The 23683-nt window shown below is 47.7% G+C and overlaps 1 protein-coding gene and 2 pseudogenes across 1 annotated transcript; 2 read left to right on the top strand and 1 right to left on the bottom strand.

Moving 5' to 3' along the window:
• Nucleotides 1-252: 252 nt before the first annotated feature.
• On the top strand, nucleotides 253-6071 carry LOC147415977 (DNA-dependent metalloprotease SPRTN-like; annotated as a pseudogene).
• A 3-nt stretch (nucleotides 6072-6074) lies between these two features.
• LOC147415976 (exocyst complex component 8-like) lies at nucleotides 6075-17588 on the bottom strand. The gene is given in 5 exon segments (XM_086482358.1): nucleotides 6075-6706; nucleotides 8866-9150; nucleotides 9153-9328; nucleotides 9331-10278; nucleotides 17477-17588. Coding segments are annotated over 5 exon segments (1758 nt in total). The 3' UTR covers nucleotides 6075-6469.
• A 499-nt stretch (nucleotides 17589-18087) lies between these two features.
• LOC147415975 (DNA-dependent metalloprotease SPRTN-like) lies at nucleotides 18088-23317 on the top strand (annotated as a pseudogene).
• Nucleotides 23318-23683: the final 366 nt, after the last annotated feature.

Genomic DNA, 23683 nt, shown 5'->3' with positions numbered 1-23683 from the left:
GCCGGGCCACCGGGGAGGCGTGGCGCGGCGCGCGAGGCATGGCGCGCGAGGCGTGCCGCGCGAGGCGTGCCGCGCGGCACGAAACCCGCGGCGCGTGCCGCGCGGCTCCCGGCACGCGCACGCGTCCGAGGGGAGTCCGTTGGGGGCTGCACGCGCAGGGGGCGTGGCGTTGTTTGCGTCGTAGCGCGGCTGTGCTCAGGGGTGCCGGAGCCGGCGGGGCGGTTGGGCGGCCGCTCGCTGGCGTTGTGCGGGATGGAGGAAGGCGCAGATGACTTCGAGGTGGAGCTGTGGATCGAGGAGCAGTGGGAAGTAGTGGTGGGCGAGCCGGAGGAGGCGGAGGCCAGCCCCGGCACAGCAGCGGTAGCGGAGCGCCCTGTGGCCTCGTGGGGCTCCTCGCAGCCCCGCCCGCTCTCGGTGGTGGACGAGGCGTGGGAGCTGCTGGACCCCATCCCCGACGTGCACAGCCTCTTCGTGGAGTTCAACGATGCGTTCTTCTGGGGGCTGCTGGGGGGCGTGGAGGTGTCGTGGAGCCCGCGCATGACCGTGTAAGACCTCTGGTCGGGTCGGATTGGGGCGAAGGGGGCCGGGGCTCTCGGGGGGGCGCCGGCGGGGAGCAGGGGCGAGGGGCGGGCCCGCCGGGAGCGGGAAGGCGGAGGGGGAAGCGAGCGGTGTTGCCGGCCCGGGGTTTCAGAAGCTGCCGTGCCTCTGAAGGGCCCCGGCGGCGTGTGCCGGTGCCGTGCCGGGGCTGTCGGCAGAGGCTGTGACCGGTCAGGTAAGCAGCAGCTCCTCTCGTGGTAGCGCGGTGGGTTTCGGGGAGGGGGAGCTGTCACTTGTCACTGAGCTGTTCCGAACTGCGGCTTCCTAGGCACGATGTCCGAGTGCCGCAGCTTCTCCTCCAGCTGCTCAACGTCCTGCTTTTCTAACGTAGTTTGGACCCCAGGACGTGACTTGGTCACTGGCGTTGCCTGTTTTGTCCTGCATTTCTCGCCCTTGGCGGCTAGAAACGGCTCTTCCCCTGCTGCGGGCAAAACTGGAGGGGACTTCAAGGGGAATGAATGACTTGGTCCTACCCTGTGTATGTTCAAACTTGAAAGAACGTTCTTGTGTTGCTGTCATTTTTCTTGTTCTCAGATTTTATGATAGCTTTACAGCATGGCAGAAAGGCAGGTGTGAAATGATAGGAGTGTATTAACAAGGCTTAGAACAGACTAGGAAAGGGAATAAGCGAGAAATCTGAAATTTAAAAAAAGCTTGGCGGCAGTTCTGCAGCAGGTCAGCTGATGCCGTTGCTGGCTGCTGGAGTCCTGCCCCCTCTCGTCCTCTGCTGGTTGTAGCACTCTTTGGACACTTTGAAATACTCGGATACTGAACTGGTAGAGGACTAGCTCGGGGACGACAAAAAATAATAAATGAGGTGCGTTCTGCTGGATTAGCATGCAGAAGTGGTCGTGTGTGAAGGTTCAGTAACACCTCAAAAGGTGGGAGAGGGCGAGGGGGCGAAACTGTGGCAACCAGCAGTTCAGTTGGTGCTGGCTGCTGTGAATCTCCAGCCTCTCTCTTATGTATTTCACTCCATCAGGAGTTCTAATGGAAACAGTCCTCTGCCTCCTGAACAGGTTAGCTTGGAGCAGTCCATTGTGATTTTTTTTCCTTTTTCTTTCAGGATTGCCAGCTTTGAATTAAGTGATTGCAAGAGATCTAATAGAGTTATTCTAAGGAGCTTGGGGGCTGCTTTTTTTTTTTTTTGCTTTATGACGTTGAGTATTGCTAAAAGTGCTTTTTCACGTTCTGAGTTACCTAGCATGTGTTGGAAGGGAAAGGCATTTTAACTCCAATTCTCAATGTCCTTCACGTGCTACAGAAACAAGTAGCTTTTCATGTTGTCTTCTGTGTCTCTTTCAGCTCTGTGGGAGTGTGTCACTGTGACCAAAAAAGTGGAACGTGTTCCATTCGTCTAAGTGAGCCGCTCCTGAAGTTAAGACCAAGGAGGGATCTTGTTGAGGTATCTCAAGATTGCTCATGAATATGCAGATAAAACGTACGGTGCCTCCCCCCGCTCCATACCAACATTTTACATGTCACATGGCATTCTTATATACAGTGGCTTATAGGTCGTAAAATAGTGGTGGCTTTCTTGACACGTTTGTGTTGCAATATCATGGTAATCTTTCAGTTTCATGTTTCTAAATGGGCAACTCTGAGTAGGAATCTGAAGTCACTTGTTTATTGTCCTGACTTTATAAAGGAAAAAAAACACCCAACTCTTTTACTCCTAAACTCTCCTTTAATATTAAAACCAAACAGGCACTGGAAGCAAGATCAGAAAACGGCTGTAGTTTCATCTTTTAGGTCAAAAGGCCAACAGCAGAAAATAAGGATATAGGATATGACTGTAAACATAAATTTGCGCCTCTGTCAGGGCTGCTGCTTTGAATTGGCTCAGCATTTGAATTTCCTTCATGAACAGAAATGCTGTAGAGTTTCAGCTTTCCCACAAGTCTCTCTTTTCTTGGGTTGGGGAGGGGATGACTTCTTTCAAGATCTGACTTAAGATTCTCTCCTCTTTTTGGGAATGTCACTTCCTGTAGTAATATTCTCCAGCATGTTTTGGTGGTATGGGAATAGAGGTAATTTGATTTGGCAGGTAGAATAAGTATATTATGCTTTTATGACCCAGACTGAATGTGAATGCATGAAAGCTAGATCGGTACCAAGATAAATGCAGAGGAGTGAAATGCTTCCAGCCTAATTTTGAAATGATATGTGCTCCTTTTCAGTAAATAGCTAATGGTTTTCATCATTTCAGACACTGTTGCATGAAATGATCCACGCCCTGCTTTTTGTTACTAATAATAACAAAGATCGTGAACCTCACGGACCAGAGTTCCGCAAACACATGCATCGCATTAATCACTTGAGTGGAGCCAATGTCACAGTAAGCATAATCCAGTTAACCTGATTTAATAGAGGTTTCTTGATGATTTGGTTTTTTAGTACGCCTGGTGTGCTATGAGTAGTACACTTGTTCTTGTTAGACACTCCACAGTTGGTAGCGATACAAATTGGGCATCCAAGTGTATGCCAGTTCCATAGTTATTTTGTTGGGGATGACGGTGGGAGCAGGTTGAGGAAGATGCAGCGAGTTGTTAGTCATATAATTTTCAAGTATACCCCCTGTAAGTATTTTTCGTTAAAAGTTTTGTTTTAAACTTGAAACAGCTTAACGATACCAGGGACAGAATAGCTTCGTGTTCAGAAAAGCATTTGGGGAAGAGCAGTCTGTTTTAGCTAAGATTGATATCGGTAGAGGCTAATGGGTGGATGATCTTTAAAAGTAATGTGTCTGATAAGATCAACTAAGAGAATAGCTGGAGGGAGAATGCCATACTGGTATTGTTTACAGTGCATTCTAAACAGTACGTCATTTAGGGTGAAACTGTAGATAGATTTTCCAAGTGACTGTACTGCAGTTCAGACAAGATAGCCAGGACCTCTTCCTACACATCCTGTCCGGTTTTTTAAAGCTTTGTTTTAATGCTAGGTAAATGTCGATCAAATTTTACCCAGGATCAGCTCTTTTCACTGGTAATGTAAAAATCACCGCAGTAACGGAAGGAATGAAGTAGTAATACAGTTTTTAAAAAATACTGTAGAGCTAGTGGCGTAAAATTAGAAACTTTCTGAATGACTGCTGCTGGGTTTTGGTTTTTGTTGGGTTTTTTGTTTGTGTTTTTTTTTTTTTTTTTTAAAAACCTAGATCAGACATTCTTTTCATAAGGAGGTGGACTTTTACCGCCAGCACTGGTGGCGATGCAATGGCCCCTGTCAAGATAGAAAACCGTACTTTGGATATGTGAAACGTTCAATGAATAGAGCGCCCTCTGCACGAGATGCTTGGTGGGCTGAGCATCAACAGACATGTGGAGGTACATTCACAAAAGTGAAGGAGCCAGAGAACTTCTCTAAGAAATCCAAGGGGAAAACTCGAGCAGCAAAACTTCCAAATTCCACGGCAACTTACAAAGGTATTGAAAAATAATTCTATTTTTCTTTTCCAAACTGTTTTTGTCCAAACAGTTCCTTGAGCAAATACAGATCAACCGCTACATAAGCTTTGTTTAGGTATTACTGTTATGTAGCAAAGAACAGCGCCTATTTTATTTGTGCATTTCTAGGCTCCTTCTCAACTTAATTGTTCGCAAAAGGTTTAGTTTGCCGCGCTATTTCCAAGCGGCAGATTTTTAAGGTGAAGCCCATAAAAGAGCAAAACCGTGATTTATAGATGAAAAACTTGTTGGGGATAGCCTGGCTGAGGAAGGTGAAATTGGCCTCGACAGCATCCCAGTATACCCGCCAGAAGATGAAAGAAGTGGATGAAGAATGTTGTAAACAGGTTTGAGGAGGTGATAAGAGACTGAGCAAGAAGAGACTAAACAAGTGAATACCACAGAGCAGAAATCTGGCAAGAGAACAGTAGATGAACTGGGAAATCCAGTAGGAGCACCAGCCAATCAGTATGTGAACAGAGGTGAATGGACAGAGCTATTGAGCGAATCATTTTAGCAGCCTTAGTGCAGGAACCGCTGGACAGATAAGAAAGGTGATAAAAGGGTAGGTTTTTTCTGCTGCGCCAGCTCGGCCATCATGGCTTTTGTAACTTAATAAAGGCTGCCTTCTTGCATATATTTTTGTCGGTGTCGGTCACTACCGCGACCAAAACTTAATAACTTTTCTTATTGGATTGTCTTCTTATTTTGCAGACAAGAAGCAAACGCACGATACGCAAGATCTGGTGCCTTTTAGTGGAAAGGGCTATCGGCTTGGAGGGGGAGACAGTGGACTCTCGGAAAAAAGCACGACTTCCAGCAGCAGTGTTAGAAACACCGGAACAGCCGATTCACCACATTGTTCAGGAGTCGGGACAATACCAGTCCCTAAAAACGAGATAAAATTCGAAAAATCGCCCCGTAGTGGCATCTTTCAACTTCATACTGATGACGCCAGGGACAAAATCAACTTGGCTTCAAAGCGTGAGTTTCCTGAACTCTCTGTTGCTCAAACAGAAGCTTACGAGGACGTTAGTGAATTGCCTGCTAAAATTGCTCGTGTTACGGATGGAAAATGAAACCAAGGTTCTGCACATGACTATAGGGTTAATCCGTTTTCTGACAGGCCACCGAAACAAGTTCCTTTTGAGCAGACAACAGCAGCTCAGGTTGCACCTGAGGAAGAAGATTCTGAGTGTGCTAGTACTCTGCAGCAATGGCCAAAAACGGAAGACCAAACTGCCTTTGAAAACTATTTCATTAAAAAAGCGGGTACCTGTATAAACACAGCTATGAAAACCAAAGCCGAATCTGCCACGTCCTCTGCAAGTTCCAGCACTGCTGTAAGGCAGGATGAAATAGTCATCTGTCCTGTTTGCCAGGCCGAGGTTTTGGAGCCTGACATAAATAGACACCTCGATTTTTGTCTCGCATAAAACCGTTCAGACAGTTGTCTCAAAAAGATACACCAGGACGGAAAACATGACTTGAAAACTCCTTTGCTCAGGTTTTGGTTAGCTGTGGTTACTTCCCTACGTGCCCTTTCTGAACTGGAATTTAAACTACTGGGCAGCAGGCTCAACAACAAATTTGGTGGAGCTGCACATCAGCGCTGACTAAGGAGTGAGCTGCTACTTGTGTTCCAAAGACTCGAATACTCAGGTTTTAGAAGATGGATGTTTGCGCCAACGTTCTTGCTGCAGAAGCTGGGTAATACAAGAGAAGGTGGCTATGTGCTGAACTGCGTATTTTTGAGGCAGCTTTTACAAGTGAAACATTTTTTATCTTGCTAATTTATCTTTGTTCTTAAGACCCCTTTGACTTGGATTTTTTCTTTTTTTTTTAAAGTGTTTTTGGCCACTTAAAGTGGCCACCTCTTAGAGTTAACCACTTATAACAAATAAGAAGTCTTCTGTTTATGGCAATGTAATTGTAGCAGGTATTGTTTAGAATTGTAAATATTTTGCACAATTACACTCTCAGGTGGACCCTCTCACCTCAGGATACTTTGTAAGGCCTTCTCCTCATCTACCCCGAAGGGCTCCATTAAAAAAAAAAAAAAATCATTTGAGGCCTGTTTTCAAAAGGGCTTTAAAAATGAGGCATACTGTTACAAGTCAAATGGAAGCTCATGAACTTCAGTCTCTCATGTGTCTTTTGGTCAGGATCCCAGCTAGATTCTCCTCCCGCTCTTTCTGATGCTTTACACAAACCCTATGTTGAAAGTTCACTAGTTTTTTAGGATATAGGTATTAACGTGCATAAGTAACTGACCGCCATATCCTGACACCAGCAAGTAAAACTTGCAAGGAGTACTGCTAGCAATACTGGTACAGACTGTTCCCGGCCATGTCATAAAAGCCTTCATGATCTTTCAGTTAAACTTCCAGTCCTTTACAAGTCCAAATGGCATTAAATTGACATTAGCTGTCAGTCCATTTTGCTGCTTCTGGAAGCCAGCCAGCTTGGCGATTGGGATCCAACAAGCCAGTCCGTTGAGGAATGAAACCGTTGTGCTGTGAAAAGTCGTAAGTGCGAAGCAGATGTGTTCTGAGTAAACTTTCTGAAATGTTAACAGTTCTCTTGCCGCACTGAAAGTATTTAACAGGTTGAACAGCAGCTTGATTCCTTCCTTGCAAAACCTGCTTGTAAATACGTTTCTTTAAAGAAAAGAAAAAATAAATTCTGCTGTTTCCTGCATTGTTTCTACAACTTTAAATGGCTGTGTTACCCTTGGATGCAGGTTTGCCTTATTTATGTAAATTAATTACTTGCTGCTCCCTTTTGAAATGGGGAAATAAAGTGATGTGCAATGGAATTTGACGAGCGATACCTTAACTTTCTTTAAACATTGGTGTATTTTTTTAAATGCTGATGCTACAGGTGTTTAACGGGAACTGGATTGTTCTTGCATATGCTGAATAAACTGGTACTGCATTTTCAATGTTCCTTAAGCCGGGGTTTTACATGGCAGTTGTGGCCATCTTGTGTTACTCACCAGTGGGCTTACTTATGTAACAAGTAACAACCTGGTTTAATAGATCTTTTCTCTATTGACACTTCTCCTTCTTAAATTTCATGTAATAAATGTAAAAACAGGTGTTGGTGAACACAGACAGCGTCAACCTCCGCTTCCTCCATCCTATTTTTTAGTACAGTTTCACTTCTGTTGCATTTCTGTGGAAAATTTTAAAAATACTGATTCCAAAACTTAATTCGGCCTGTTCATTTTCCATACTTCCTTCTTAAAAGGGCAGTATCTGTCAGCGTTCCCAGTGAAAGCTGACATTAACAAGGACAGTACTACCCAGAAGTATTTGTGCTACCGTATGTTTTTAAGATGGGCTCTAGATTCGGATCATGAATGGTCTCTCGTGTCGTGAAGCATTTTTTGAGAGCTATTTCCCTTACTATTGTTCTCATCAGTTTCCTGGTTTCTCTTTCCCAATGCAACTGATAAAAGAAGGGAGGATTGTGAGTATTGTTAAATGGATTTTTTTTAATTTTTTTTTTTTTTTTTTTTTTTTTTTACACATCAGTGGTGTTCATTTGAACAACAAATAGAAAACAAATGTGGGAACTGACCTGTCTCAAACACTCAAACGTCCTAAATTAGATCTGTTTTCAAAACATTTGAGCAATTCTGGAGCGGCTGTGGAAAAAGATCACCTCTGCCGATGCGTGTTTTCAAAATGAAGTATTATGATGCCAAGATCTTTTCGATACAGAGAGAAGGGTGACAAAGAGCTGGGTGGATAGGCTTTGCAGTGGCTACCTATGGCAGGCTATTATGAACAGGTTTTGGGGGTATATTACTGTGAATGCTGTTTGTGTAAGGTTTTGTTCTTGAATACAGTGTCCTTCCCACAGTTCTAATAATGATTACCAGTATGGTTTTAAAATATACTGGTAAATTTTGTCAGAAATGTCATCTTCTGTCTCAGTTGGCTTTGTCCTGAGTGAGTTTAGATACTGTCTGTAACACCACAAACTGGTCACGAACGTTGAACAAACATGCTTCACTGAACTGCAAAATAAGTTGCCTGACTGGACACCTGAGAAACAAATATACTTGATCTCCAAGACAAATCAGGTATGAGAGAGTTCAAATGTGTGCAAGCTATTTGTCAACACATGGTTCTGCAAGCTAAAGGCGAAAGCCATCTCGTGCTGTAGTGTTCCACTGGAATTGCTCAGACTGATTCGGATGATAACATTTCTAGAGGTTAAACTAGGTGGGAGTTACTTAGCTATTTCATTATTGTAAGAGGTTGCTCTTAAGTTGTCTTGAACCTGGTTATTGGGCAAGAAATCTTGAAGGTCAAAATTTATTTTCAACTATTTTTTACTTTATGGAAATGTTATCTAGGAAGTTTTTGTAATGTCTGATGAGTTGTGATGAAGGAGCGGGAAGCAGAATTTTTCTCCGGGCTAATAAAAATTCCTTAGTATCTTGCAAGAAGATGGGTAATAGAAATAGTCTGCTTTATAACACGTTTTAAAAGTGATAATGTGCATTCCTCTGTAACATCATGCACACAAGTTAATGTCAGTGATGACAGGGTCGAGTCACTATGGGTAAGGACCAGAGGACAGGCACATAAGGCTGATATTGCGGTGGGAATCTGTTACAGACCACCCAGCCAGGATGAAGAGGTGGATGGAATATTTTGTAAGCAGTTGGGAGAAGTTTCACGATCGCTACCCCTGGTTCTTGTACTCAAAAGCCAACTAAACTAGGGCTAGAAAAGAGGATTTACGAGCTATGCAGCCTTTGTTTTGGTTATCACGTCACACCACCCCCTTTGGACCCTCTTACCTTGACGCACTCTGCCGCAGTTGACACGCTCTCTTTACTATCAAACACTTGCTTACTGAAGGCGTCTACAAACATCCTCATGGAAGAGCGGGCCCAGACAACGAAGGCCGAGTAGCAGCCATTGTTGCCAGCGAAGTCCGTCTCAAACTCTCTCGCCGTCTCCAGAAGGCTGGTGAAGAAGACGTGGCAGAGCTTGTGGATGTAGAGCAGCGTGGCACCCTCGATGCGCAGCTGTCGGACGGCCGTCTGCACCGCGGCCGCCCGGCCGTCTGCACCGCGGCCGCCCGGTTCTTCAGGAAGAGCTCACAGGCCTTGGTGGACTGGTCCAAGCGGATGAGCTGAGACACGGCTCGGTGGGTGGCCCGCGGCCCTCCCCGCAGCGAGCGGTCTGGAGACAGCTCAAACACCAGCACATCTGTAAGCTGCCGGACCCGCTCATCCACCTTGGCCCGCAGCTCCTTCAGGGCTGGCTCACAGGCTTGTCCCCCAGGTACTCGTTGAGTTTATCCAAGAGGTCCACCGCCCCCTCAAAGTCCCGCTGAGCGATGCAGACATCCAGGTCCTCGGGCAGCTCCTGGATCCACTCAAGTGAGAGGCCAACCACCTCCTCCCCAGCAGAGGGCTCTTCCTCCTCCTCCTCGAAGGGGTTGGTGGATTCGGTGGGCGGCGGGGCAGGCCGGGGCAGGGCCTCCTGCTCCAGGCGTCGCTTCTCGCTGAGGGCCCGGTTGCGCTTGGTCTCCTCCGGCACCTCCAACCACTCCTTCTTGATCTTGGCGTTCTCGGCCTGGAAAACGCGGCTCTCGGGGAACGTGAGCAGCTTGAACATGTCCTTCATGGGCGGGTTGTCCTTGACGTTGACCACAGCCAGCCCATCCAGGGGGTAGAGGGCATCGTAGCGGTAGGCACCACAGCGGTTGCGCAGGGCAGTGGCCACGAGCAGGCAGTCGTTCATGAGGAAGGCATGCACCCGCTGGATCTGCGCCATGTGGTCAGCATCGTACTCCACCAGGTCGCCGTCGTAGACCAGGTACTTGCCGGGGCTCTCAGGAAGGAGGTCGCGGCAGCCCTCCACCTTCTCCAGGAGGGTGGTGAGCGTGCGCTGCCGCTTCTCCTCGCTGGCTGCGGCCTCCTTTGCCAACAGCGGCAGGAAGGGGGCGGCGGCGGCAGCGCGGCGTGTGCCCAGGGCGGGGTCGTCGCGGTCGGCCTGGAGCAGGGCCTGGGTGACGGTCTCCATGATGCCCTTCTGCTCGGTGAGGATGTGGCTGAGCTGGTACATCTCGCTCTCCAGGTAGCCGATCTCCCGCACCGTCTCGATGAACTGCCGGTAGTTCTGGTAGACGTTGCGCTTCAGGCTCTGGGCCGTCTCCTCGCTCAGCGCCTGGATGCGCTGCCGGTGCTCCTGCAGGTCCCGGTGATACGGGGACATACAGAAAATATATCTTATAAACGAATATATATATCTCTCAAAAATATTCATAGGGAGCTACACCGAAAAAAGCGAAAACTATTAAAACTAGCTCCCCAGAACTAACATGCACGCAAGGAAGCAATTAGTCACTAACCCCTGCAAACTGCTTGAGAAAGAAGCTGATAAGGGAAACAGAAAAGACAGAAACAAGGACATAATTGATGGCTCAAAGGCGTCAAAGGCAGGAGGAGACAAGGGCTAACGAAGGTTCGCTAACATCCATCTCTAAAGAAGACAAAAAGGAGACAGCCAGATGTGCTCACAAGGACAGACCAGGCTGCAACCAGACTGGCACTGCAAGCTCAGACAAATTAGAGATTCCAGGGGAGAGGTGAGGAGCACTCAAAACTTGGAAGTGTTATTGGAAGAAGCTTGGAGGGTGTTCAGCCACAGAGAGGACAATTATAAGCAGAGTCTAGGCAAATTGGTGGCAGGAGTCAGAGAAGAGAGAGAAGGGAAACCTAAACCCAGGACGGGACGCCGACCGGCGCCCCTGAGCAGGGATCAACGTGTTATATGTAGAAAGACTGCTCACTGGAAAAGGGAATGTCCGGAGCGACAGCGTCAGGGGAACACTAGGTGGCGCGATAACCCAAGAAAAACGATCGCACATGGGAAGGAGGACTGCCTAGAGGATCCATGGATTACAATGAAATTAGGAGAAAAACAAGAAAAAAAATGGAGTTTCTAGTTGATACGGGGGCAACATACTCAGTTTTGAATCAAGCTTTAATGCCTTTAGGAAACGACTATGTCATGGCAAAAGGAGCGACTGGCCAGAGCGAAAAAGCTTATTTTTTTGAACCATTAAAATGTAAACTGGGCAAGCAGGTAGGCACCCATCAATTTTTGTATATGCCAAATTCACCAGATTCCCTGTTGGGAAGGGACCTACTGGAACAGCTGGAGGCCATGATAAAATTCAAAAAGGGTGAGATTACTCTGGAGGTAAATGATGGTCAATATGTACAAATAAGGAGCTTGCCTTTGGTTAATATTCCCATAGAAGGACAAATCCACGAGGAGATCATCAATCAGCTCTGCCCCGGGGTTTGGGCGACTGATGCCCCAGGACGTGCCAAGAATGCCCAACCAATAAATTTGAAGGACGGACAGAGAGGGGTAAGAATCAAACAATACCCACTAAAGAAAGAAGACAGGGAAGGGATTCGCCCGAAAAGAGAGCGATGCTTAGAACTGGGCTTATTGAGGGAATGCGAATCGGAGTTCAATACCCCCATTCTCCCGGCCCGAAAACCAGATGGGTCCTATCGAATAGTCCAAGATCCGAGGGCCATTAACAAAATAACAGAGGATCTCTACCCCGTGGTTGCCAATCCATATACCTTGCTAATCACCTTAACTCCTGATGTAATTTGGTTTACAGTTTTAGAGGTAAAAGATGCCTTCTTTTGCCTCCCTCTCCATGAAGCCAGTCAGAAAATTTTTGCATTCGAGCGGGAAAACCCTAAGAGTGGTCGGAAGACCCAGCTCACATGGACGGTGTTGCCACAAGCTTTCAAGAACAGCCCTACCATCTTCGGGAACCTACTAGCGAAAGATTTGGAATGATGGGAACCACCAGCGGAAGAAGGAAAAATACCACAATACGTGGATGACATCCTCGTTGCAACTAAAACCAGAGAAGCCTGTGTCACCTGGACTGTAGGTTTATTAAACTTTCTTGGGCTTCAGGGGTACCGAGTGTCTCGAAACAAGGCACAAGTGACTTTGCAGCAGGTTACGTACTTAGGGTGTGAGATCAGTGCAGGGCAACGGTCCTTGGGGCAAGCCCAGAAAGAAGCCATATGCCAGACCCCTCGGCCACAGACTGTAAAAGAACTGCGGACCTTCCTGGGAACGACGGGGTGCTGCCGGCTCTGGATACATGACTATGGCCTGCTGGTCAAACCACTGTATTCCTTGATAAAATCCACTTCAAGTCACCTCCAGTGGGATGCTGAGTCAGATCGGGCATTCCATCGGCTGAAGGAGGCCCTGATGTCAGCACCTGCACTGGCACTCCCTGATGCGAGGGGACCATTGCTCCTATTTTCCCATGAAAAGCAGGGAATACCATTAGGAGTACTGGCACAAGACCTGGGACCAGACAGACGAGCTGTGGCATACTTCTCCAAACAACTGGATGCTGCGGCCAAAGGGTGGCCTGGCTGCCTAAGGGCGGTAGCAGCAGTCATCCTGAACGTTCAGGAAGCTCGGAAGTTTACCCGGGGTCAGAAAATGCCTGGTTTAGTATCTCACATGGTGTCTACAGTCCTTGAAGTAAAAGGGGGACATGGGCTCTCCCCACAGAGACTCCTGAAATATCAAGCTGTCGTGGTCGAGCAGAACGATGTTGAGATTGTGACCGCTAACGTGGTCAACCCAGCTCCATTTCTTAGCGGGAAGACTGGAGAACCAGTGGACCACGACTGCCTCGAGACGATTGAGGCCACGTACTCTAGCCGCATTGACCTAAAGGATACCCCCACGGATGGGGTAGAGCACTGGTTCACAGACGGGAGCAGCTATATCCTGGGCAGAAAACGACGTTCTGCGTACGTCATCACCGCTACTGAAAAGGTAATAGAATCTGGACCACTACCGGCTGACGCTTCAGCACAAAAGGCCGAGATCATAGCCCTCACTCGAGCCCTGCAGAGGGCCGAAGGAAAGGCTGTGAATGTTTGGACTGATTCTAAATACGCCTTTGGAGGGGTACATGCCCACGGAGCAATTTGGAAGGAGCGAGGACTGTTGAACTCCCAAGGAAAGAAAGACTATCAAGCACGCGAAGGAAATTTTAAGACTTTGGAATGCAGTCCAACTTCCTGAAAAAGGGGCAATTACGCACATTAGGGCACACCAGAAAGTGAGCACCAAATTGGAAAGAGGAAACAAACTGGCGGACAGAGAGGCAAAACGGGCAGCTAAAGAAACGGTAAAGGTAGAGGGAGCACTAGCCCCAGATGGACAGATAACCCTAGAAGGTAAGGCAGAATACACTAAGGAGGATCGAAAGTTAATCACAGATTTGGAAGGAACATACAATGAGGACGGGTGGGCTGTAACATCACACGGGAAACTCACAGTCCCCCCCTCTTATACGGTTTGGCCATTGGTCCGGAAGGAACACAAGAAGGGACACTGCGGGGCGGAGGCATTATACAAATACCTTATCAGACCCGTGACAGCTCAAAATTTATACACCACAGACAGTCAGACAAGCGACTCAGCAACGTGACCTTTGCCTCCAGACTAATCCAAAAATTGTCCCAAAACCAGAAACGGGCCAAACTGGGAAAGGGAATTGTCCGGGACAACATTGGCAAACTGATTTCTCGGAACTTCCTAGAAAAGGGGGGGTATAAATACTTGCTTGTGCTAACTGATACCTTTTCGGGCTGGCCACAAGCCTTCCCATGCAGAACAGCTAAAGCTCGAGAGGTGACCAAGGTGTTGCTACAAGAAATCATACCCAGGTTTGGAGTCCCAGCGGTGATGTCCTCAGATACAGGGCCGCACTTCATCTCCAAAGTTGTGCAACAAATAAGCCACCATCTAGGGACAGATTGGCCACTACACACTCCATACCGGCCACAATCTAGTGGCCAGGTGGAGAAAATGAATCACCTGATTAAACAACAGATGGTTAAATTAGGACAAGAAACCAATTTGGCCTGGCCACAACCTCTACCCCTAGCAATGCTATGGATACGAACTAGACCCCGAGCTAAAGAAGGGCTAAGCCCATTTGAAATCCCATACGGGCGACCCTATGGGGTACAAAAGGGAACCTCTTCACAAACTGGCGAAGAATCGATGACTTCCTATATGGTGGCATTAGGGAAACAGCTTCGTAAAAGTGAAAAACAGGTGTTTGGAACCCGATGCAGGGGTTTGGATGGGCCAGTGCATAACATGCAACCTGGAGACTATGGGTATGTTAAGTCTCTTACAGAGAAAACTTTGGAGCCACAGTGGCAAAGGACCATACCAAGTGCTTCTCACCTCTTTCACGGCAACCAAGATCAGGGAACAATGCACCTGGATTCACCACTCCCGAGTGAAGAAAGCTCCCAAAACTCCTTGGAAAGTAACACAGGGTGAGGATGAACTGAAACTAAAGCTTCGCCGAGCGAAATGAGAATATTGCAGCCGGAAGCGTTCAGTAACTCGGCCTGCCAAGATTTAGTCAGGAAAATTACTGTATTGGTAGTTATAGTAACCCAGGGGTCGAACGGTAACACCCCAGAATGGCCACGCACCCAAGCTCACACTGCATATACTGGGGATATGGGACCGCTCTCTGATAGAAAAAGCTTAAGCCTTGCCACCGTGGTTACGCAGAGAAATGAAGCGTACCCCGAAAATTATTGGAGCACAGACCTTCAGAGAACGATGCCTCAACTGCAGGGAATGCTGGGTCAAAACATAAGCGTAGGATGCTGAGTAATTCACGGAAACTCCTACAAAAGGGCAAACCAGAGATCTGTATCCAGTATAATAACAAACACAACAAACAGAAAGCCTTGCAGTATTTTGGATTGTTGGCATAATTTTACTCTAACGCATCCTGTCTTTGTAACACGCGCCTGGGCACGCGGTGAAATAGGATTATCCTTTAAATTTAAGATAGATGCTGTACCTTCTACGACAGTGGGGCCCTGCACAACCTATACAGCTGATACGAGCACTCAAACAGTCCGAACCCAAACCAAACTCGAATCTAAGATTTATGAGATTGGTCCGTATGTCATCAGAAATACAGGTCAGCAACAAGTATTATTTAACCCAGAGTGGTCTCTAGAGAGGGCGAAACTGATGATGCAAACTAGTGTTTCAGAAAGACAACCATTGTGTTCCCCTTTCTTATGGACTTCCTATGAAGGGTGGGCCACTTGGCTACGCAGGAGAACGGATATTTTTCAAAGGCGAATACCACGGGATGTAGCTGGGGTGTTAGGGACAGGACCCGGGGTTCTAAATACCACAGGTTCAGAAGTGATCATTGACAAATTAGCTGCCTCTACCGCTGATCTGTCCAAACGACAACAGCCATTACAATCCTCCCTATTAGCTCCCTAGGAGCTCCCCAATGGTTGGTGTCGGAAGTTTTACCGGACTGGGAACGGGCAAACATAAGGGATCATAATATCACTACAGATGCAATTAGAGGGCTCCAAAGTAATATCTCACTGGCCCTGAGCTGTATCCAGGCCCAGCTGTGGATGCAATCAAGAACCGCATCTCTATTATAAGGGAAGGAGAGGAAGGGGTCTTCCCCACAGAAATACGAAAAATAGTTTGGGATAGTGCCACTGATACGGCAAGAGAGCTCCAGTCCTGGTGGGAAACAGTAAACTTTACCTATAACCCCACCACACACACAGTCCCTGCCCTCGTGTTAACTACCCACAAGGCATCAGTGACTCTAATATATCCCATAATAGCCTTGGGAATAAATCATGGTCAAACTTTGCTTCATCCTTTTGAACACAGGACATGGGCCCGAAAGGTAGAGAACAAATGGCAAACAGTTGATTTAGAATCCCGTATTGTACGAGAGCAACAGGGATTTCTCTGCGAGAGCAATACCACGAGCGCACAAGACATTTGCCTGGATACCGACCAAAAGGTCCGTCACTTTGAAATTCGCCCAAACGCCAGTCCAAAAACAGTGGTCGTATACGCAGGAAAAGGTTGTGCTTGTTTAAGAACAACATGTAGTTTTGTGTCCGTAGAAGGAGTAGAAACAGACACCAGGAATCACTCGAATTTCTCTATTTGTACTTTTACCACCATCACAGGATGTGACTTTAGCCACTTGGCTCCTGTGGTTTCTCACCAAATCCTGAGATCAAACTATACACGGATTCTGAACTACAACCCACACCTATAGGGACAAAGATTGTTGAAACACCCAGACTTAATACGGATATTAGAGGAAGCCAAGAATAATGCACAGGAAACTCTAATAACTGTTCATCATGAGGCAAAGGAGATAAGTAGGGTCTTGAAAAGGGTAAAAAAGGACGGAGAACACAAATGGTGGGATATGCTTTTCGGGTGGTCACCTTCAGCCACCGGATTTTTCAATATCCTAATGCATCCAAGAGTAGTGTTGCTGATAGCTACCGCTATTTTATTATTTCTAGTAGCGACCCTATATATGCGGGTTTGGCGTACAATTACAAGAATAACTACAATGTACAAAGCCTTATACCAATCAGACAGAATAGCCAAGTAAAAGAATTTACTTAACTCAATAGAAAAGGGGGGAATTGATAGGGGGACATACAGAAAACATGTTTTATAACCCAATATATACATATATCAAAAATATTCATAGGGAGCTACACAGAAAAATGCGAAAACTATTAAAATTTGCTCCCCAGAACTAACGTGCATGCAAGGAAGCAATTAGTCACTAACTCCTGCAAATTGCTTGAGAAAGAAGCTGATAAGGGAAACAGAAAAGACAGAATCAAGGACAAAATTCACGGCTCAAAGGCGTCAAAGGCAGGAGGAGACAAGGGCTAAGGAAGGCTCGCTAACATCCATCTCTAAACAAGAACAAAAAGGAGACAGCCAGATGTGCTCACAAGGACAGACGAGGCTGAAACCAGTCTGGCACTGCAAGCTCAGACAAATTAGAGATTCCAGGGGAGAGGTGAGGAGTACAACAGCGAGGAAGACCTACGGCCTTCATCCCTGAAGTCCCCTGCCCACGAACTGCGCAAGCGCACCGAGGAGGAGCCCGAGGCGGAGATTATGGAAATGAAGGGACCGGAAAAAAATGCCTTTTCGGGGATAGGGCATGAATATGTTTAAGCGTTTTGAAACAGGCGACAGCTTTAACTGTATAAGTACTGGACAAGCGACCACGGTGGGGAGGCACGTTTGTGGCGGAGCGATCCCCCGCCACGTGCATCTGCGCGCAATAAACATACCTACTTTCTAACCTTTCGGGTTGCAAAGTCTTTTCCGCGCGTCACACGTAGCCGATCTCCCGCGCCGTCTCGATGAACTGCCGGTAGTTCTGGAAGACGTTGCGCTTCAGGCTCTGGGCCGTCTCCTCGCTCAGCGCCTGGATGCGCTGCCGGTGCTCCTGCAGGTCCCGGTCCCGGTCCCGGTCCCGGTCCCCGTCCGACTGCTGCGACAGCTGCTTCACATACTCCCCCGCCGCGAAGCCCCCCGACTCCAGCTGCCGCCGCAGCCGGCTCCCCCCGCCTTCGCCCAGCGACAACGCCATGGCCGCCGCCCCCCACCCGGCCCGCCGCCGCCGCCGCCGCCGCCGCCACCGCCACCGGCGAGACCGCCACTGCGCCTGCGCACGGCGGCACGTACGCCGCCTGCAACCACACGGCCGCGCCGAGCCCTCATGCGCGCCCACCCCGTCGCCAGAGCGGCAGCCGGAGCGACGCTGGGCCGCCACGCCCTTGAGGAGCGCCGGCCTCGGAGGGGGCGGGGCGAGGCAGGGCCGGGCCGGGCCGGGCCGGGCCGGGCCACCGGGGAGGCGTGGCGCGGCGCGCGAGGCATGGCGCGCGAGGCGTGCCGCGCGAGGCGTGCCGCGCGGCACGAAACCCGCGGCGCGTGCCGCGCGGCTCCCGGCACGCGCACGCGTCCGAGGGGAGTCCGTTGGGGGCTGCACGCGCAGGGGGCGTGGCGTTGTTTGCGTCGTAGCGCGGCTGTGCTCAGGGGTGCCGGAGCCGGCGGGGCGGTTGGGCGGCCGCTCGCTGGCGTTGTGCGGGATGGAGGAAGGCGCAGATGACTTCGAGGTGGAGCTGTGGATCGAGGAGCAGTGGGAAGTAGTGGTGGGCGAGCCGGAGGAGGCGGAGGCCAGCCCCGGCACAGCAGCGGTAGCGGAGCGCCCTGTGGCCTCGTGGGGCTCCTCGCAGCCCCGCCCGCTCTCGGTGGTGGACGAGGCGTGGGAGCTGCTGGACCCCATCCCCGACGTGCACAGCCTCTTCGTGGAGTTCAACGATGCGTTCTTCTGGGGGCTGCTGGGGGGCGTGGAGGTGTCGTGGAGCCCGCGCATGACCGTGTAAGACCTCTGGTCGGGTCGGATTGGGGCGAAGGGGGCCGGGGCTCTCGGGGGGGCGCCGGCGGGGAGCAGGGGCGAGGGGCGGGCCCGCCGGGAGCGGGAAGGCGGAGGGGGAAGCGAGCGGTGTTGCCGGCCCGGGGTTTCAGAAGCTGCCGTGCCTCTGAAGGGCCCCGGCGGCGTGTGCCGGTGCCGTGCCGGGGCTGTCGGCAGAGGCTGTGACCGGTCAGGTAAGCAGCAGCTCCTCTCGTGGTAGCGCGGTGGGTTTCGGGGAGGGGGAGCTGTCACTTGTCACTGAGCTGTTCCGAACTGCGGCTTCCTAGGCACGATGTCCGAGTGCCGCAGCTTCTCCTCCAGCTGCTCAACGTCCTGCTTTTCTAATGTAGTTTGGACCCCAGGACGTGACTTGGTCACTGGCGTTGCCTGTTTTGTCCTGCATTTCTCGCCCTTGGCGGCTAGAAACGGCTCTTCCCCTGCTGCGGGCAAAACTGGAGGGGACTTCAAGGGGAATGAATGACTTGGTCCTACCCTGTGTATGTTCAAACTTGAAAGAACGTTCTTGTGTTGCTGTCATTTTTCTTGTTCTCAGATTTTATGATAGCTTTACAGCATGGCAGAAAGGCAGGTGTGAAATGATAGGAGTGTATTAACAAGGCTTAGAACAGACTAGGAAAGGGAATAAGCGAGAAATCTGAAATTTAAAAAAAGCTTGGCGGCAGTTCTGCAGCAGGTCAGCTGATGCCGTTGCTGGCTGCTGGAGTCCTGCCCCCTCTCGTCCTCTGCTGGTTGTAGCACTCTTTGGACACTTTGAAATACTCGGATACTGAACTGGTAGAGGACTAGCTCGGGGACGACAAAAAATAATAAATGAGGTGCGTTCTGCTGGATTAGCATGCAGAAGTGGTCGTGTGTGAAGGTTCAGTAACACCTCAAAAGGTGGGAGAGGGCGAGGGGGCGAAACTGTGGCAACCAGCAGTTCAGTTGGTGCTGGCTGCTGTGAATCTCCAGCCTCTCTCTTATGTATTTCACTCCATCAGGAGTTCTAATGGAAACAGTCCTCTGCCTCCTGAACAGGTTAGCTTGGAGCAGTCCATTGTGATTTTTTTTCCTTTTTCTTTCAGGATTGCCAGCTTTGAATTAAGTGATTGCAAGAGATCTAATAGAGTTATTCTAAGGAGCTTGGGGGCTGCTTTTTTTTTTTTTTGCTTTATGACGTTGAGTATTGCTAAAAGTGCTTTTTCACGTTCTGAGTTACCTAGCATGTGTTGGAAGGGAAAGGCATTTTAACTCCAATTCTCAATGTCCTTCACGTGCTACAGAAACAAGTAGCTTTTCATGTTGTCTTCTGTGTCTCTTTCAGCTCTGTGGGAGTGTGTCACTGTGACCAAAAAAGTGGAACGTGTTCCATTCGTCTAAGTGAGCCGCTCCTGAAGTTAAGACCAAGGAGGGATCTTGTTGAGGTATCTCAAGATTGCTCATGAATATGCAGATAAAACGTACGGTGCCTCCCCCCGCTCCATACCAACATTTTACATGTCACATGGCATTCTTATATACAGTGGCTTATAGGTCGTAAAATAGTGGTGGCTTTCTTGACACGTTTGTGTTGCAATATCATGGTAATCTTTCAGTTTCATGTTTCTAAATGGGCAACTCTGAGTAGGAATCTGAAGTCACTTGTTTATTGTCCTGACTTTATAAAGGAAAAAAAACACCCAACTCTTTTACTCCTAAACTCTCCTTTAATATTAAAACCAAACAGGCACTGGAAGCAAGATCAGAAAACGGCTGTAGTTTCATCTTTTAGGTCAAAAGGCCAACAGCAGAAAATAAGGATATAGGATATGACTGTAAACATAAATTTGCGCCTCTGTCAGGGCTGCTGCTTTGAATTGGCTCAGCATTTGAATTTCCTTCATGAACAGAAATGCTGTAGAGTTTCAGCTTTCCCACAAGTCTCTCTTTTCTTGGGTTGGGGAGGGGATGACTTCTTTCAAGATCTGACTTAAGATTCTCTCCTCTTTTTGGGAATGTCACTTCCTGTAGTAATATTCTCCAGCATGTTTTGGTGGTATGGGAATAGAGGTAATTTGATTTGGCAGGTAGAATAAGTATATTATGCTTTTATGACCCAGACTGAATGTGAATGCATGAAAGCTAGATCGGTACCAAGATAAATGCAGAGGAGTGAAATGCTTCCAGCCTAATTTTGAAATGATATGTGCTCCTTTTCAGTAAATAGCTAATGGTTTTCATCATTTCAGACACTGTTGCATGAAATGATCCACGCCCTGCTTTTTGTTACTAATAATAACAAAGATCGTGAACCTCACGGACCAGAGTTCCGCAAACACATGCATCGCATTAATCACTTGAGTGGAGCCAATGTCACAGTAAGCATAATCCAGTTAACCTGATTTAATAGAGGTTTCTTGATGATTTGGTTTTTTAGTACGCCTGGTGTGCTATGAGTAGTACACTTGTTCTTGTTAGACACTCCACAGTTGGTAGCGATACAAATTGGGCATCCAAGTGTATGCCAGTTCCATAGTTATTTTGTTGGGGATGACGGTGGGAGCAGGTTGAGGAAGATGCAGCGAGTTGTTAGTCATATAATTTTCAAGTATACCCCCTGTAAGTATTTTTCGTTAAAAGTTTTGTTTTAAACTTGAAACAGCTTAACGATACCAGGGACAGAATAGCTTCGTGTTCAGAAAAGCATTTGGGGAAGAGCAGTCTGTTTTAGCTAAGATTGATATCGGTAGAGGCTAATGGGTGGATGATCTTTAAAAGTAATGTGTCTGATAAGATCAACTAAGAGAATAGCTGGAGGGAGAATGCCATACTGGTATTGTTTACAGTGCATTCTAAACAGTACGTCATTTAGGGTGAAACTGTAGATAGATTTTCCAAGTGACTGTACTGCAGTTCAGACAAGATAGCCAGGACCTCTTCCTACACATCCTGTCCGGTTTTTTAAAGCTTTGTTTTAATGCTAGGTAAATGTCGATCAAATTTTACCCAGGATCAGCTCTTTTCACTGGTAATGTAAAAATCACCGCAGTAACGGAAGGAATGAAGTAGTAATACAGTTTTTAAAAAATACTGTAGAGCTAGTGGCGTAAAATTAGAAACTTTCTGAATGACTGCTGCTGGGTTTTGGTTTTTGTTGGGTTTTTTGTTTGTGTTTTTTTTTTTTTTTTTTAAAAACCTAGATCAGACATTCTTTTCATAAGGAGGTGGACTTTTACCGCCAGCACTGGTGGCGATGCAATGGCCCCTGTCAAGATAGAAAACCGTACTTTGGATATGTGAAACGTTCAATGAATAGAGCGCCCTCTGCACGAGATGCTTGGTGGGCTGAGCATCAACAGACATGTGGAGGTACATTCACAAAAGTGAAGGAGCCAGAGAACTTCTCTAAGAAATCCAAGGGGAAAACTCGAGCAGCAAAACTTCCAAATTCCACGGCAACTTACAAAGGTATTGAAAAATAATTCTATTTTTCTTTTCCAAACTGTTTTTGTCCAAACAGTTCCTTGAGCAAATACAGATCAACCGCTACATAAGCTTTGTTTAGGTATTACTGTTATGTAGCAAAGAACAGCGCCTATTTTATTTGTGCATTTCTAGGCTCCTTCTCAACTTAATTGTTCGCAAAAGGTTTAGTTTGCCGCGCTATTTCCAAGCGGCAGATTTTTAAGGTGAAGCCCATAAAAGAGCAAAACCGTGATTTATAGATGAAAAACTTGTTGGGGATAGCCTGGCTGAGGAAGGTGAAATTGGCCTCGACAGCATCCCAGTATACCCGCCAGAAGATGAAAGAAGTGGATGAAGAATGTTGTAAACAGGTTTGAGGAGGTGATAAGAGACTGAGCAAGAAGAGACTAAACAAGTGAATACCACAGAGCAGAAATCTGGCAAGAGAACAGTAGATGAACTGGGAAATCCAGTAGGAGCACCAGCCAATCAGTATGTGAACAGAGGTGAATGGACAGAGCTATTGAGCGAATCATTTTAGCAGCCTTAGTGCAGGAACCGCTGGACAGATAAGAAAGGTGATAAAAGGGTAGGTTTTTTCTGCTGCGCCAGCTCGGCCATCATGGCTTTTGTAACTTAATAAAGGCTGCCTTCTTGCATATATTTTTGTCGGTGTCGGTCACTACCGCGACCAAAACTTAATAACTTTTCTTATTGGATTGTCTTCTTATTTTGCAGACAAGAAGCAAACGCACGATACGCAAGATCTGGTGCCTTTTAGTGGAAAGGGCTATCGGCTTGGAGGGGGAGACAGTGGACTCTCGGAAAAAAGCACGACTTCCAGCAGCAGTGTTAGAAACACCGGAACAGCCGATTCACCACATTGTTCAGGAGTCGGGACAATACCAGTCCCTAAAAACGAGATAAAATTCGAAAAATCGCCCCGTAGTGGCATCTTTCAACTTCATACTGATGACGCCAGGGACAAAATCAACTTGGCTTCAAAGCGTGAGTTTCCTGAACTCTCTGTTGCTCAAACAGAAGCTTACGAGGACGTTAGTGAATTGCCTGCTAAAATTGCTCGTGTTACGGATGGAAAATGAAACCAAGGTTCTGCACATGACTATAGGGTTAATCCGTTTTCTGACAGGCCACCGAAACAAGTTCCTTTTGAGCAGACAACAGCAGCTCAGGTTGCACCTGAGGAAGAAGATTCTGAGTGTGCTAGTACTCTGCAGCAATGGCCAAAAACGGAAGACCAAACTGCCTTTGAAAACTATTTCATTAAAAAAGCGGGTACCTGTATAAACACAGCTATGAAAACCAAAGCCGAATCTGCCACGTCCTCTGCAAGTTCCAGCACTGCTGTAAGGCAGGATGAAATAGTCATCTGTCCTGTTTGCCAGGCCGAGGTTTTGGAGCCTGACATAAATAGACACCTCGATTTTTGTCTCGCATAAAACCGTTCAGACAGTTGTCTCAAAAAGATACACCAGGACGGAAAACATGACTTGAAAACTCCTTTGCTCAGGTTTTGGTTAGCTGTGGTTACTTCCCTACGTGCCCTTTCTGAACTGGAATTTAAACTACTGGGCAGCAGGCTCAACAACAAATTTGGTGGAGCTGCACATCAGCGCTGACTAAGGAGTGAGCTGCTACTTGTGTTCCAAAGACTCGAATACTCAGGTTTTAGAAGATGGATGTTTGCGCCAACGTTCTTGCTGCAGAAGCTGGGTAATACAAGAGAAGGTGGCTATGTGCTGAACTGCGTATTTTTGAGGCAGCTTTTACAAGTGAAACATTTTTTATCTTGCTAATTTATCTTT

The sequence above is a fragment of the Leptosomus discolor genome, chromosome 2 (genome assembly GCF_034619465.1).
Source record: "Leptosomus discolor isolate bLepDis1 chromosome 2, bLepDis1.hap2, whole genome shotgun sequence".
Classification (NCBI taxonomy): domain Eukaryota; kingdom Metazoa; phylum Chordata; class Aves; order Leptosomiformes; family Leptosomidae; genus Leptosomus; species Leptosomus discolor.
The sequence above is the reverse complement of the archived record's forward strand: the minus strand, read 5'-3'. Positions and strand labels throughout refer to the sequence as shown.